General features: G+C 44.4%; 1 protein-coding gene across 1 annotated transcript in view; it reads right to left on the reverse strand.

Moving 5' to 3' along the window:
* LOC128640346 (prolyl 3-hydroxylase 3) overlaps positions 1-14,682 on the reverse strand; it is a 56,778-nt gene extending 42,096 nt beyond the window's left edge. The window contains exons 1-6 of the mRNA XM_053692843.1: positions 14,506-14,682; positions 14,254-14,420; positions 4,794-4,883; positions 3,643-3,695; positions 3,179-3,210; positions 2,857-2,981 (exon numbers count right to left, since the gene is read on the reverse strand). Of these exons, the coding sequence (XP_053548818.1) occupies positions 2,857-2,981; positions 3,179-3,210; positions 3,643-3,695; positions 4,794-4,826 (243 nt within the window). The 5' untranslated portion in view covers positions 4,827-4,883; positions 14,254-14,420; positions 14,506-14,682. The remainder of the gene's footprint in view (positions 1-2,856; positions 2,982-3,178; positions 3,211-3,642; positions 3,696-4,793; positions 4,884-14,253; positions 14,421-14,505) is intronic.
* Between the last annotated feature and the right edge of the window lie 767 nt (positions 14,683-15,449).

A 15,449-nucleotide genomic window follows, 5' to 3' on the forward strand; every position in this document is an offset into this window, starting at 1 on the left:
GAGAGAGGTAGAAGTCGCTTTTTGACCTCTCCTTTTACCTGAATAAACAACAAACAGGGAAGATGTTTGTCTAAAATCCTTTGTAGCATCTAAATAGAATTTTAGAGCGCGAACAACATCCAAATTGTGCAACAAGCGTTCCTTCTTTGAAACTGGTTTCGGACACAGAGAAGGTACGATAATCTCCTGGTTAATGTTTTTGTTAGAAACAACTTTTGGAAGAAAACCAGGTTTAGTACGTAAAACCACCTTATCTGCATGGAACACCAGATAAGGAGGAGAACACTGCAGAGCAGATAATTCTGAAACTCTTCTAGCAGAAGAAATTGCAACTAAAAACAAAACTTTCCAAGATAATAACTTAATATCAACGGAATGTAAGGGTTCAAACGGAACCCCCTGAAGAACTGAAAGAACTAAATTGAGACTCCAAGGAGGAGTCAAAGGTTTGTAAACAGGCTTGATTCTAACCAGAGCCTGAACAAAGGCTTGAACATCTGGCACAGCTGCCAGTTTTTTGTGAAGTAACACCGACAAGGCAGAAATCTGTCCCTTCAGGGAACTTGCCGATAATCCTTTTTCCAATCCTTCTTGAAGGAAGGATAGAATCCTAGGAATCTTAACCTTGTCCCAAGGGAATCCTTTAGATTCACACCAACAGATATATTTTTTCCAAATTTTGTGGTAAATCTTTCTAGTTACAGGCTTTCTGGCCTGAACAAGAGTATCGATAACAGAATCTGAGAAACCTCGCTTCGATAAAATCAAGCGTTCAATCTCCAAGCAGTCAGCTGGAGTGAAACCAGATTCGGATGTTCGAACGGACCCTGAACAAGAAGGTCTCGTCTCAAAGGTAGCTTCCAAGGTGGAGCCGATGACATATTCACCAGATCTGCATACCAAGTCCTGCGTGGCCACGCAGGAGCTATCAAGATCACCGACGCCCTCTCCTGATTGATCCTGGCTACCAGCCTGGGGATGAGAGGAAACGGCGGGAACACATAAGCTAGTTTGAAGGTCCAAGGTGCTACTAGTGCATCCACTAGAGCCGCCTTGGGATCCCTGGATCTGGACCCGTAGCAAGGAACTTTGAAGTTCTGACGAGAGGCCATCAGATCCATGTCTGGAATGCCCCAAAGTTGAGTGACTTGGGCAAAGATTTCCGGATGGAGTTCCCACTCCCCCGGATGCAATGTCTGACGACTCAGAAAATCCGCTTCCCAATTTTCCACTCCCGGGATGTGGATAGCAGACAGGTGGCAGGAGTGAGACTCCGCCCATAGAATGATCTTGGTCACTTCTTCCATCGCTAGGGAACTCCTTGTTCCCCCCTGATGGTTGATGTACGCAACAGTCGTCATGTTGTCTGATTGAAACCGTATGAACTTGGACCTCGCTAGCTGAGGCCAAGCCTTGAGAGCATTGAATATCGCTCTCAGTTCCAGAATATTTATCGGTAGAAGAGATTCTTCCCGAGACCAAAGACCCTGAGCTTTCAGGGATCCCCAGACCGCGCCCCAGCCCATCAGACTGGCGTCGGTCGTGACAATGACCCACTCTGGTCTGTGGAATGTCATCCCTCGTGACAGGTTGTCCAGGGACAGCCACCAACGGAGTGAGTCTCTGGTCCTCTGATTTACTTGTATCTTTGGAGACAAGTCTGTATAGTCCCCATTCCACTGACTGAGCATGCACAGTTGTAACGGTCTTAGATGAATGCGCGCAAAAGGAACTATGTCCATTGCCGCTACCATCAACCCGATCACTTCCATGCACTGAGCTACGGAAGGAAGAGGAACGGAATGAAGTATTCGACAAGAGTCCAGAAGCTTTGTCTTTCTGGCCTCTGTTAGAAAAATCCTCATTTCTGAGGAGTCTATAATTGTTCCCAAGAAGGGAACCCTTGTTGACGGGGATAGAGAACTCTTTTCCACGTTCACTTTCCAGCCGTGCGATCTGAGAAAGGCCAGGACGATGTCCGTGTGAGCCTTTGCTCGAGGGAGGGACGACGCTTGAATCAGAATGTCGTCCAGGTAAGGTACTACTGCAATGCCCCTTGGTCTTAGTACAGCTAGAAGGGACCCTAGTACCTTTGTGAAAATCCTTGGAGCAGTGGCTAATCCGAAAGGAAGCGCCACGAACTGGTAATGTTTGTCCAGGAATGCAAACCTTAGGAACCGATGATGTTCCTTGTGGATAGGAATATGTAGATACGCATCCTTTAAATCCACCGTGGTCATGAATTGAATAATGAAAAACTACAGTTAAACACTAAAAAACTCTAAGCCATCTCCGTGGAGATGTTGCCTGTACAACGGCAAAGAGAATGACTGGGGTAGGCGGAGCCTAGGAGGGATCATGTGACCAGCTTTGCTGGGCTCTTTGCCATTTCCTGTTGGGGAAGAGAATATCCCACAAGTAAGGATGACGCCGTGGACCGGACACACCTATGTTGGAGAAAATACTTTATTTTCAGGTACAATCTGAGCTTTGTTTGCAGACTGCTTATTTAATTATCAAGACTGTGCAGCCGTCTTTCTACAGCATTTTAGGTTTAGGGGCAAACTTAATCATAACAAGATTTTCAGCACAAGAATCGAGTAGACACAGTTGTCAACACCAGAGTGTCAGTGATCTGGACGACTCCTAATAGTGCAGTATGTGATTAGAGCACTTTGTGAGTACCATACTTTGATATTTGGAGGCTATTGGGGCGTCTGATTCCATTTTTGTGTATCTCAGACTGTTATTATTTCCAGTCCTCGCTAATTATCCGCTAACCCCTTGTCCTGTTTTCCCTCCTTCATACGATTTAACTAACTCTCCTGTTTTGTGACTTTATTATTTCAGACTAACCTGCGCCATAATGAGAAGCCCCTGACAATCTTCCTCACTAATCACCCCATCCAGAGCGACTCTCCGTGTTCCATTCATCTGTGCCGGGGTCATTGTTACAGACACCCCGTCATAGGGCAAATCACCTGCAAGGTACAGCATAACGGAATAGCACTGAAACCAAACCAGTATAGGCATTCTGATACCCCACCTGGCCTCTCTTATCGCCCCCTTGATAATCAGTTATGTGTAAGTACCCCAATGCCAACTGTTGTCACTGCACAGCTAGCAAAGTATCTAAATGATCACTTACCGTCAGCCCCAGGGCTTTTTATAGACTTACCCCTGCTCTGTGCTCTTGCCTCTCTCTCCATCCTGTGTGGTGGGTAAAGAAAATATTGTTAGGGGCAGTACAGAGGTGGGGGATTGGGTCTATTTTACCTCTAGCGGGCAGTACAGAGGGGCAATATATCTAATTGTACCTCTAGCGGGCAGTACAGAGGGGTAATATATCAAATTGTACCTCTAGGTGTTAGTACAGAGGGGTAATATATCTAATTGTACCTCTAGGTGTTAGTACAGAGGGGTAATATATCTCTACCTTGGGGGGGCAGTACAGAGGGGTAATATATCTATTTTATCTCTACGGGGCAGTACAGAGGGCTATTATCTCTATTTTATCGGCAGTAGGAAGGGGTAATATGTCGGGGGCAATACAAAAGGTAATGGACAATTTCTAGTTCTTGGGGCAAAACAGAGGGGGTACAGCCGCAGCCATGTTCTAGAATGGTACAAAAGTGCTATTACCGGACTCGCTCTTTAATACTCTCAGGAATTATCTCATCAGGAGTCCAGGAATCCTGAACAAAAAGAAAAACACTTCAAAATGATTTATGCACAGTGACACACGGTGACAGAGTGACATACACACAGACAGACACAGGCTAGAAGACACTCACAGGCAGGCACAGGCTAGAAGACACTCACAGAAAGGCACAGGCTAGAAGACACTCACAGACAGGCACAGGCAAGACACTCACAGACAGACACAGGCTAGACACTCACAGACAGGCACAGGCTAGACACTCACAGACAGGCACAGGCTAGACACTCACAGACAGGCACAGGCTAGACGACACTCACAGACAGGCACAGGCTAGACGACACTCACAGGCAGGCACAGGCTAGACACTCACAGGCAGGCACAGGCTAGACACTCACAGGCAGGCACAGGCTAGACACTCACAGGCAGGCACAGGCTAGACACTCACAGGCAGGCACAGGCTAGACACTCACAGGCAGGCACAGGCTAGACACTCACAGGCAGGCACAGGCTAGACACTCACAGGCAGGCACAGGCTAGACACTCACAGGAAGGCACAGGCTAGACACTCACAGGCAGGCACAGGCTAGACACTCACAGGCAGGCACAGGCTAGACACTCACAGGCAGGCACAGGCTAGACACTCACAGGCAGGCACAGGCTAGACACTCACAGACAGGCACAGGCTAGACACTCACAGGCAGGCACAGGCTAGACACTCACAGACAGGCACAGGCTAGACACTCACAGGCAGGCACAGGCTAGACACTCACAGGCAGGCACAGGCTAGACACTCACAGGCAGGCACAGGCTAGACACTCACAGACAGGCACAGGCTAGACACTCACAGGCAGACACAGGCTAGACACTCACAGCCAGGCACAGGCTAGACACTCACAGGCAGGCACAGGCTAGACACTCACAGACAGGCACAGGCTAGACACTCACAGGCAGGCACAGGCTAGACACTCACAGGCAGGCACAGGCTAGACACTCACAGGCAGGCACAGGCTAGACACTCACAGGCAGGCACAGGCTAGACACTCACAGGCAGGCACAGGCTAGACACTCACAGGCAGGCACAGGCTAGACACTCACAGGCAGGCACAGGCTAGACACTCAAAATGAGACTAACCGGATCATGAAATGAGATGCCCAGATTCTCCATGGAATAATAAAGTAGCTTCTTCTCTGCCAGGGCCCGTCGGATGTATGAGGCGATATTCTATGATGGGAGAAAACTTTCAGGAAAAGGAAATAGAAGTTTCAGACAAATCCAGAGCTGGAGAGGGGGTATATATGTTGGAATATACAGAAATGGAAGGTGAATAGTTTTTAGCTATAGTATAATCCTGCACAAATGTGGGAGGGGTGTAGTTAACTAGAAAGTTTTACTTAGATAACGAAGTCAAAAAGAGCTTGACAAAAGAAAGTTGTGTACACCTTTTATATTTAAAGAGTATAGCTAAATGATATTATCACTAACAGTAAAACATAGCTTTTATTGGCACTTATTAAAAGAAAATATTAGCTATTATCTATCTGTAAACTACAAACCACTGCTAAGTATCAGGTTATAGGCTGTTAGACAAGCAATCTAAAACATGTAGATAAACCCTGTTAGAGGCTCCCCTGACGCGCATTTCACCAATGCTTCTTCAGAGGGGGGCTTTTTTTCTTGTTATCTGTGTGGTTCGCCTGAAAGTCCTATTAGTACTTATCTTGTTAAAGGGGGGGGGGGGGGCAGGGTGCCTACAGTTGAGTAAAGGATATCAAAGGACACCCTGTTTATAATAAAATTACAACAGTGGGATGGTTCAAGGGGGGGATAGAGAGAGGGGGAGGGTTACAAAATTAAGAATGGGGAATAAGAGGGGGAATGAGAAGGAAAGGGGAAAAAGGAGGAAGTGGTCTGGTCCCGGTCAGCCCGCGCCCCCAGTGCCCATGTCCAGCATGTTTATTTTTATCTTAAAACTCCCATGGCCAGTATTTGTTGGTTCAAGACTATAGTTTATTTAAGTTTTGTGTTGAACATAATAGGTCCAGAGATGTGTGAACTCTGCGTAAGAATCCATTTTGTCATATTTGAGGTGGTAGTATTCTTATAATTCAAGGATATCTGTAACTTTTTGGATCCACATATCTATGGTGGGGGTGTCCCTACTTCTCCAGTTTTGTGCTATCAGAGTTTTAATTCCATTGATCATAATGTTTAAAAGGCGGGAGTAAGGTTTATATTTAATTGTGAGGAAGGGCTTGTGTAGCAGCCACATCAAAGGGTCAAGTGGCAATTGGGTTTCTAGTATGATCTCTATCTCGTTAATCACAGCCCTCCAAAAGTAATGGATGGCATTACACCACCACCAAATGTGGGCTGTGTCGCTATTTACATGGCCACAGCGTCAACATTTATTACTCTGGGAACGAAATAGGCGATGTAACTTTCTTGGCGTAAGATGCCATCTGTGTAGTAGTTTGTAGTTGATTTCCATAATAGAGGAGGAGACTGAGGATCTCATCATGGCTCGAAACATCGATATACTTGTTTGGGGCAATATGATGACCCCTAAATCCCTCTCCCAACTTTCTAGGAATGGTGGTATATAACCGGGTGTCGTGTGTGTCAGAAATTTGTATACGGATGATAATGTATGTCTTAGGGGCGGTGTTTGAAGGCAGAGGGATTCGAAGTTGGTTAGTGGTCTGATCATATTTCCGTAACCTGAGTGAGTGGTAATGTAGTGTATTGTTTGTTGGTAGGTAAACCAATTAGCAAAACAGTCGTGTCCTTCTGAGAGTAACTCGGATCTTGGGAGTATTGATTCATTGTTAGGTCAGCGTGTGGATGATAAAATCCCTATTTGGGGTGTCCACTATAGATTTAGTGGTGAAGGGTCTCCCCACAAATTCGCCGTTCTCTATCAGGGAAGTCAATGGGGAGGGTATTGACGAAATGAAGTGTGATGTGTTGACAGTGTATCCCCATATATAAGTCTTTTGTATCATTGGGTTGTCTGTTTTAATTTTTTAAAAAAGGTTTGGATTACTCCAGCACAGTCTCCCCAGGTGTCGTCTACCTGTTAGGAGGTGTTCAAGCAGGACCTATCTTTTGTGTTCGTAGTAGATGTTCCAGTCTATCAGTCTCTGCAGGAATATGGCCTGTCGATATGTACTAAGGTTCGGTACCCCCATACCTCCCTGGGCTCTAGACGTTTGCATTATGAGGCTGTTGATTCTGGGCGGTTTCCTATGCCATATAAAGTTGCTAAACGCTTTTTGTAAGGATGGGAGAAATGACTTAGGTAGGGGGATCGGTAAGGTTTGGAGAAGATAAAGAATTTGTGGGAATACATTCATTTTGATGACTTCAATGCGTCCTAGCCATGACAGTTTTTTGGAACCCCATGATGAGAGGTCTCGTACTATGGTGTGTTTGAGGGGCGTGTAGTTCAGATGGAATATGTCATCTAGTGAGGGTGAAAGATGGATCCCTAGATATTTCAGTGAGTGGGGACACCACGCGAATGGAGTGACTTTTTGGGTAGCAGCTAAGGATGGGCCTGACATGTTTATATTTAAAGGGACAGTAAACCTTAAAAATAATGTTATATAATTCTGCACATAGTGCAGAATTATATAACATTATTTAAGTGCTATAGTTCTAAAACCCTTTTTTACCTTTTAAAATGTAAAAATGACAGCGCTTTTACAGACCCGCTCTCTGCTGAGCGGGTCTGTAATATTTAGTCAGCGCATCGGGCCAGCTGTATAGTCACAGCCCGGCCCGACCGCGCCATAGCACTAAGTGCAGCTCGCTCCTGTGACAGGAGCGAGCTGCACTTAGTCTTATGGCGCGATCGGGCCGGGCTGTGACTATACAGCTGGCCCGATGCGCTGACTAAATATTACAGACCCGCTCAGCAGAGAGCGGGTCTGTAAAAGCGCTGTCATTTTTACATTTTAAAAGGTAAAAAAGGGTTTTAGAACTATAGCACTTAAATAATGTTATATAATTCTGCACTATGTGCAGAATTATATAACATTATTTTTAAGGTTTACTGTCCCTTTAATATTTCTGACTTTGTCATGTTGACAGCGAAATTTGATAAGGTTTGGCAAGTGCGGAATTCGTCTAGGAGGTTTGGAATTGAAGTTTCTAAGTTGGTAAGGGTAAAAAGCAGGTCTGCGAACAGGGACAGCACATATTTCTGTTCTTCTATGGCGATTCCTGTTATCTGGGGGTTCTGCCTAATTTTGGTCGCTAATGTTTCGATGACACATGCGAATAGGAGTGGGGACAGGGGACATCCCTGACGTGTCCCGTTGGTGATGGGGAAGGGGGGTGACAAGGTACCATTGACTAGTATTTTCGCGGTGGGTTTAGAATAGAGCGAGAAGATTCTAATAAGGATCTTTGTCCCCAGTCCCATATGGGTTAGGGTGGCTTTCATGTAATCCCAGGCAACACGGTCAAAGGCCTTCTACGTGTCCGTGGACAGGAGAATAGAGGGGATGTTTTTGGCTTTAGCATAATAAATCAAATTTAAGGCCCTGACCGTGCTGTCCTTCGCCTCTCTCCCAGGTACGAATCCGACCTGGTCGAGGTGAATTAGGTCTGGTAATACTTTGTTAAGTCTGCTCGCCAGTATCCTAGCGTATAGTTTAATGTCGGTGTTTAACAGCGATATTGGGTGATAATTGCTAGGGATATCTTGGGGTTTGTTAGGTTTGGGTATTAATATTATGTGAGCTTCTAATGCACTAGGGGGAAAGGCCTCGCATTCGTCTATGGAGTGGAAGTAATTCAACATATATGGGTTTAAAATGTCCTGAAAAGTGGTATAGTATTTATGGCTGAAGCCATCAGGTCCTGGCGCCTTTCCGGTGGGTAGGTTCTTTAGGGCTAATTTTAATTCACCTAGAGATATGGGGTTCTCCAGTTGTTCTTTTTGTGACTCTGTTATGTGTGGTAGGTGGAGTTTTCTAAGATAGTCTTCAATCAGTTGTGTTCTGTGTTCAATGTGGTTCGGGTTGTCTGTGCTCAAGTTTCGGATATTGTACAGTTTTTGGAAGAATGATACGAAAGTGTGCAAGATTTGTTTAGTTGAGTTCTGAGGGATGCCGTTGTGGTCCTTGATTTGCATGATATATTTTTTGTTCGCTTTTTGCTTGAGGTATCTAGCTAGGGATCTGCCCGATTTGTTGCTGCCTTCGTAGTGCTTTTGGTGGGTGTATAGAGTCTGCCTTTTATGTATTTTATTAAGATGTGTGGCTAATGATTGTCTTTCTTGATTGAGCTTGCTAAGTAAGTCCTTGTTAGTTGGTGAGTTCTTATGTAGGGATTCTAGGTGTTGTATATTTGTAAGTAGCGAGGTGGTTAATTGCCTTTTAGATTTATTTACTTGTGCTTTGATAGCTATCAATTCCCCTCTGATGACGCTCTTGTGAGCCTCCCATAGTATGTGTTGTGCGGTGTCAGGTTTGGAATTATGTTCAAAGTACTCTAGGAGTGCTTTAGTGATTCGGGGGGTCACCAAAGGGTCGGCCAGTAGTTGTTCGCCTAGTCTCCAAATATAATCTTTTAGGGGCTTTGAGGGCCATGTCATAGTGCAAAGCACTGAAGCGTGATCCGACCAAGTGATTGTGAGATTTTTGCTGAATTAAATAGTGAGAGCCCTCTGTGAACACATAGTCTATACGGGTATATACTTTGTGAGGGTATGAATAAAACGTGTAGTCCCTTAGTTGGGGATGCAGTGTTCTCCAGACGTCTTGTGCTACTATGTTTTTGAGGTAAGATTTAATTTTTGATGTACTTGTGGTCGGTATGGAGGATCGCTGGGAAGAGCGATCTAGGTCAGGGTCAAGTGTCACGTTAAGGTCTCCGCCCATGAGAGTCCCTTTTTTTGGTGTTCCAAAACTAGATTAGTTATTCTTTTCATAAATGAATGTTGTGCAGTGTTGGGGGCGTATATTGAAGCCAGTGTTACTGGTCTACCATATAGGAGTCCAACAAGGATAAGGTATCTCTCATCTCTGTCTCTAACAGTCTGTATTACTGTAAAGGGGATGTCTTTCTTAATCAAGATCCCCACTCCATGTTTTTTGCTACGAGGGTATGAAGCCCAGTAGCAGGTGCCGTATGTACGAGTGAATGTGTTTGGTTCCTTACCTTTACGAATGTGGGTCTCCTGTAAAAATACCAGGTCAGCCTTGTGTCTATGAAAGTCTTTGGATGCTATTGTTCTTTTACATGGTATGTTCAAGCCTTTTGCATTGACTGAGTATATGTTGATGTGGTTACTGGCATGAGAGCTATGATTTAGGTTAGCCATTGTCTATATGGTGGAAGTTAAGAATATATCTTAAGTTTTGGGTCTTAAATATAATTATTTCAGAATAACTAGGCACTGGGGCGCTGAGCGGACCGGGAACATTTTCACATATCCACATTTGGCAGTGTGTACGAAACAAATTAGCAAAAGTCATAAGAAAAACAATTAGGGGGAAAAATAAAATAAAAAAAACTAAAAGAACTAAGTAACACCAACATTAACTTCATGTTGGCTATGGAGGTAGCATATTCCTAATATCAACCATGCCCCTGACGTATACAAATAAAAACAGCATCGGGGGAGCTATATAATGATAGTTGTAACAAATTAAATACATTGAACCCCATGGGCCTCACAACTGAGGACCCAGTCTTCTTATTTATAGGGCAGCAATAATCTGTTCTGTTTTGACAGTCAAACTTTGGTTATGAAAATCTTGAGTACGGGGGGCCATATCACCCACCACCTTTTGCGATTAGCTATTTTGGGGCTATTCGCTATGTTGACTAGTTAGGAATACCTTTGGATAGAGCGGGCCTAATTCCCATGTCTCCTTATGAGCGCCGGGACTTTATTTTATATAAAATGTGTGAAAGCTCTGAGGAATTATCACTTCCGGTCACTTGTGCAAAGTAAGCTGGACATTGTGTAACTGACATCAACAGTCTAATATGCATTAACAGTGTAGTTGGTTTTCTGGCTAACCATGGTTGTGCTTGGGTGGGTAGACATGGTATCCACCAATCTCACCCTAATATCTGGGCCGCATTATAAGATAGCATAAGGGGAAGCGAAAATCTGCCCTTATTAATTTAAATTTACTGGTCATGTGGGTCTTAGTTGCTGTGTTCTTTCCTTTAGTTATTAGCCCGTTTATGCTTATTACCATACTGGTGGGCAGTGGGTGTGATAGGGTAAATTGAACAAAATACCTCTCGGAATTTTATAGGTACTAGTTCCCTGTTATTAGGGGACATGTGGGTGTGGGGAGGCCCTGTTATTTATAGCCATCTACTGAAGGTAAATGGTTCCGTGTACGACTACTATTATCAATCTATTATATTACATGCTAATGCGTACACGCTACGCTAACTGGTTGTAAATATAGTTAGGTGGGTTGTCGTAGCATCAGCTACTCCTAGCCTAATGTCTATGCAGTGTTAGTAAGGGTGCAAATAAACTGGGGAAATAAGGGAACTTGACATCACAGCCCCACATCACACAATAGGGGTAGACAAAAAAGATTACATTTCAGCATAACAATCACCATTTAACATTGTCATAATATACTTATCAGATTCTAGGAGTACGGGTATTGTCCATTCCTTATTCTCTTAAATCATGGTGGTATCATAGGGCAGTAACTAGGTATCAACAATGTGTCCAGCGTGTTGTATTCCTTAGTCATAAGTTGACCTGGGGTCATTCCGTGTTGTAATAGTACCAGTGTGGCGTTGTTGCCCCTTCTTAGTTCGTGGAAGGTCTGGCTCCAAGGGCAGGGGGGTCAAACTTTTTCCTCTTGTTGGCCAGAGTCCACTGTGGTCTTTGGGATTTGGGTGCATTGTCGACTTGCTGTGTAGTTGATTCTGATGTATTTGAAGTAGGCGAGGGGAAGGAGATGTTGAGGGCCTTAGAGAATTGCTCAAGATCATCCGGTTCTTTATAGATGTGGGTCCTACCTTCTTTTTGGACGATAAGACAGAAGGGAAAGCCCCAGAGGTATTTCACCTTCCTCTCCTGCAAGACTTGAGTAATATATCTGACTTCTCTGCCGCCTTTCAATAGTGGCGGGGCTTATGTCTTGGAACACTTGTATACTGTATGTCTGGAATCTGATCTCCCGTTGTAGTCCAACCTGTTTCCATATGGCTTCCTTGTCTAGGTAACTTGAGAATTTGATGATAATATCTCTTGGAGGATTTGGGAGTTTCGGAATAGGTCTTAGCGCCCTTTGCGCACGTTCTATGGAGGTTTCTGAGAGCTTTAGTGATGGTATTATATATTCAAACAGCTGTAGCAAGTAGGATGTGAGGGAGTCTTGTGTTACCTCTTCAGGTACCCCCCGAATTCTTAAGTTACTCCTTCGGCCTCTATTATCGAGGTCTTCGACTTTCAGCTGGAGTGATTGTACCATGGACTCATGTCTCGTTAGTTGATGGTTAGAATCAGATACCATTGTGTTTAGAGCATCCTGCCCCTCCTCCAGACACTCTATTCTCGAACCCAGTTCATTTATGCTTTTCCTTAGCGATGTAATTTCTGATTTTATAAATGACTTTAAGTCAGCAAGATCTGACTTAGAGGGCAGCTGGGTGATGGTTGTTTGTATTTGATCAAGTTGTGAGGCATGGGAGGAAGCCATGTGGTCGTGTATAGCCTGTGTATCTGGCGGCAAGGGGTCACTGGTCTCTGTTTCACAGTCCTGTTTTTGGAAGTATGAGTTCATGGTGGCAGAGGGTGTTGCGGGTGTTCTCTTGTCAGCCTTAAGTTTTTGTCTAGATGCCATTGAAAGAGATGCTGTGTGGATTCAAGCGTAGCTTGTAATAGTATAAAGACTCTACTTCAGTGTAAAGCTTGCCTGCTGTTTTTTTACAGATGCCTATATGTTCAATCGATCTGGTCAAGCAATACAAGGTGGTCACAGCGGGTGTCCAGCAATATAGGGGGGAGGGTAATAGTAATAGGCCCTTTTCTAGAAAGTACTGTCCCAATAAATAGAGGTATTTTTGTGTGCGGGGGGGGGGGGGGGGCCGCAATGAATATGGTTGAGATCAAAGTTTTGGGAGTCTCCCCACCCGTCGATTGCCCCAGTCTGTAGTGCGGTGAGTCCCTATATGAACAGATTCGTTCAGGAGTTCGTTGGAACGATGTTTGCGGTCGGTTTACAGTTTATAAATGCACCTGGTGTCTACAGCGCTTCAAGTCTCTGTGTTACATTAAGGCCTGGCATGCCACTTGGGAGTTCTGATGGCGTCTCACTTAATTTAAGTAGTCTGGCTTACCGGATTCCAAGTTCTCATTCCGGCTCATTCAGGCCAACAACAGGTGGTGTGTCCTCAATGTCGGGTATGTTGCTCGGTCACACGGGAGGGCCTAAAGTTAGGCGGAGTAGAGTGCGGTCCGAGCTTGGTCCGGTGCAGCTCACACGAAAACTGCCGCTAGTGACAGGGTTCTCAGCAACGACTTCTCCGGGTGGTTCTCTAGTGAGTTCCAGGAGGCTTTAGGTATATTTTTGCCCCATTTATCTCTAGTTAGGGACAGGTTGTAAAGAACATGCTACGGAGCTAAGTCAGTGTGCAGCCATGTCCCTGCACGGCTACGCTCCGCCTCCCAGAGGGGGGGCTTTTTAATATGGTTTGAATGGCAATTGTGTTTATGAATTGTAATGACTATCACCTCATTTTCTTTTAATAAGTGCCAATAAAAGCTATGTTTTACTGTTGGAGATAATATAATTTAGCTATACTCTTTAAATATAAAGATGTACAAAACTTTCTTTTGTCATGCTCTTTTTGACTTATCTAAGGATAAAGGAATATGTCGGATGCATGCAGTCACCAATTGCAGGAGGGCGAGACAGGGGCCCGTGTGCAGGAGGGCGAGACAGGGGCCCGTGTGCAGATATATAATGAATAATTAATTTATAAACTAAAAATAGACTTAAGTTTCTGGTTTTAGGACAGTGTTCTGTTTCTGTGCAGGATATAGTATAGGATACAGGTGATATGTAAGCGTAAAGATGAGAGTAGTATATAGAAAAGTATTATCTCATGCAGATATGGCTTAAAGGGACATGAAACCCAACATTTTTCTTTCATGATTCAGACAGAGAATATCATTTTAAACAACTTTCTAATTTACTTCTATTATTTAATTTGTTTAATTCTTGTGCTATCATTTGTTGAAGGAGCAGCAATACACTAATGGTTTCTAACTGAACACATTGGTAAGCCAATCACAATCAATATATACATGCATTCACCAATTAACAGCTAGAACCTAGGTTCTCTGCTGCTCCTGAGCTTGCCTAGATAAACCTTTCAGCAAAAGGATAACAAGAGAAGGAAGCAAATTAAATAATAGAAGTAAATTGGAAAGTTCTTTGAAATTGTATTCTCTATCTGAATCATGGAAGAAAAATTTTGGGTTTCATGTTCCTTTAACTCGAATGACTGACACTCCCTATACAACCTGTTACTAATTAATCACCAGTTACAGCATAGGGAGGAAATGGGGACACCGGAGCAAATAGCTGTCTACCTTCTGCAGTTTTCCAACAAACTTCTGCGGTTCCTCTGTGTTCCCCTGTGGTTCCTCTGTGTTCCCCTGCGGTTCCTCTATGTTCCCCTGTGGTTCCTCTGTTTTGCTCAACTGGTGGAAGAGTTGCAGCAAGTGGGCAGCAAGAGCCGCAGACTCCAGGTCCCCAACTAGAGTAGAAATATCCCATGACAGTTAAGTTACACAAAACGCAAAGAGCACAAGATCTTCTTGCATTCTGGGCAGCTCACTTACGTTTGGTATACGCCTCTTCGAGCAAGGAAAGCTGTGACACAATGACATCCTGTGCTGGATGCTCTGGCCCCAGCCTTACCGAATCGTCTAGGACACAATGTTGTTTACACTGCAGTACTTGCACATAGTACTCTGAGAACGAGAGCAATAAGTAGAATGGCAGGTGATTGGCGAGGAAGATGGCACATCAATAGTGACAGGTATAAAGTATGGTGAAATAAGCTGATGGGGGGGAGATGGCACAGCAATAGTGACAGGTATAAAGTATGGTGAAATAAGCTGATGGGGGGGAGATGGCACAGCAATAGTGACAGGTATAAAGTATGGTGAAATAAGCTGATGGGGGAGAGATGGCACAGCAATAGTGACAGGTATAAAGTATGGTGAAATAAGCTGATGGGGGGGGAGATGGTACAGCAATAGTGACAGGTATAAAGTACGGTGAAATAAGCTGATGGGGGGGGGAGATGGCACAGCAATAGTGACAGGTATAAAGTACGGTGAAATAAGCTGATGGGGGGGAGATGGCACAGCAATAGTGACAGGTATAAAGTACGGTGAAATAAGCTGATGGGGGGGGAGATGGCACAGAAATAGTGACAGGTATAAAGTACGGTGAAATAAGCTGATGGGGGGGAGATGGCACAGAAATAGTGACAGGTATAAAGTACGGTGAAATAAGCTGATGGGGGGAGATGGCACATCAATAGTGACAAGTATAAAGTATGGTGAAATAAGCAAATGGGGGAGAGATGGCACAGCAATAGTAACAGGTATAATGTATGGTAAAATAAGCTGATGGGGGGGGGATGGCACAGCAATAGTGACAGGTATAAAGTATGGTAAAATAAGCTGATGGGGGGGGGATGGCACAGAAATAGTGACAGGTATAATGTATGGTGAAATAAGCTGATGGGGGGCAGATGGCACAGCAATAGTGACAG

Source organism: Bombina bombina, chromosome 9, assembly GCF_027579735.1.
Source record: "Bombina bombina isolate aBomBom1 chromosome 9, aBomBom1.pri, whole genome shotgun sequence".
In the NCBI taxonomy this organism is placed as follows: Eukaryota; Metazoa; Chordata; class Amphibia; order Anura; family Bombinatoridae; genus Bombina; species Bombina bombina.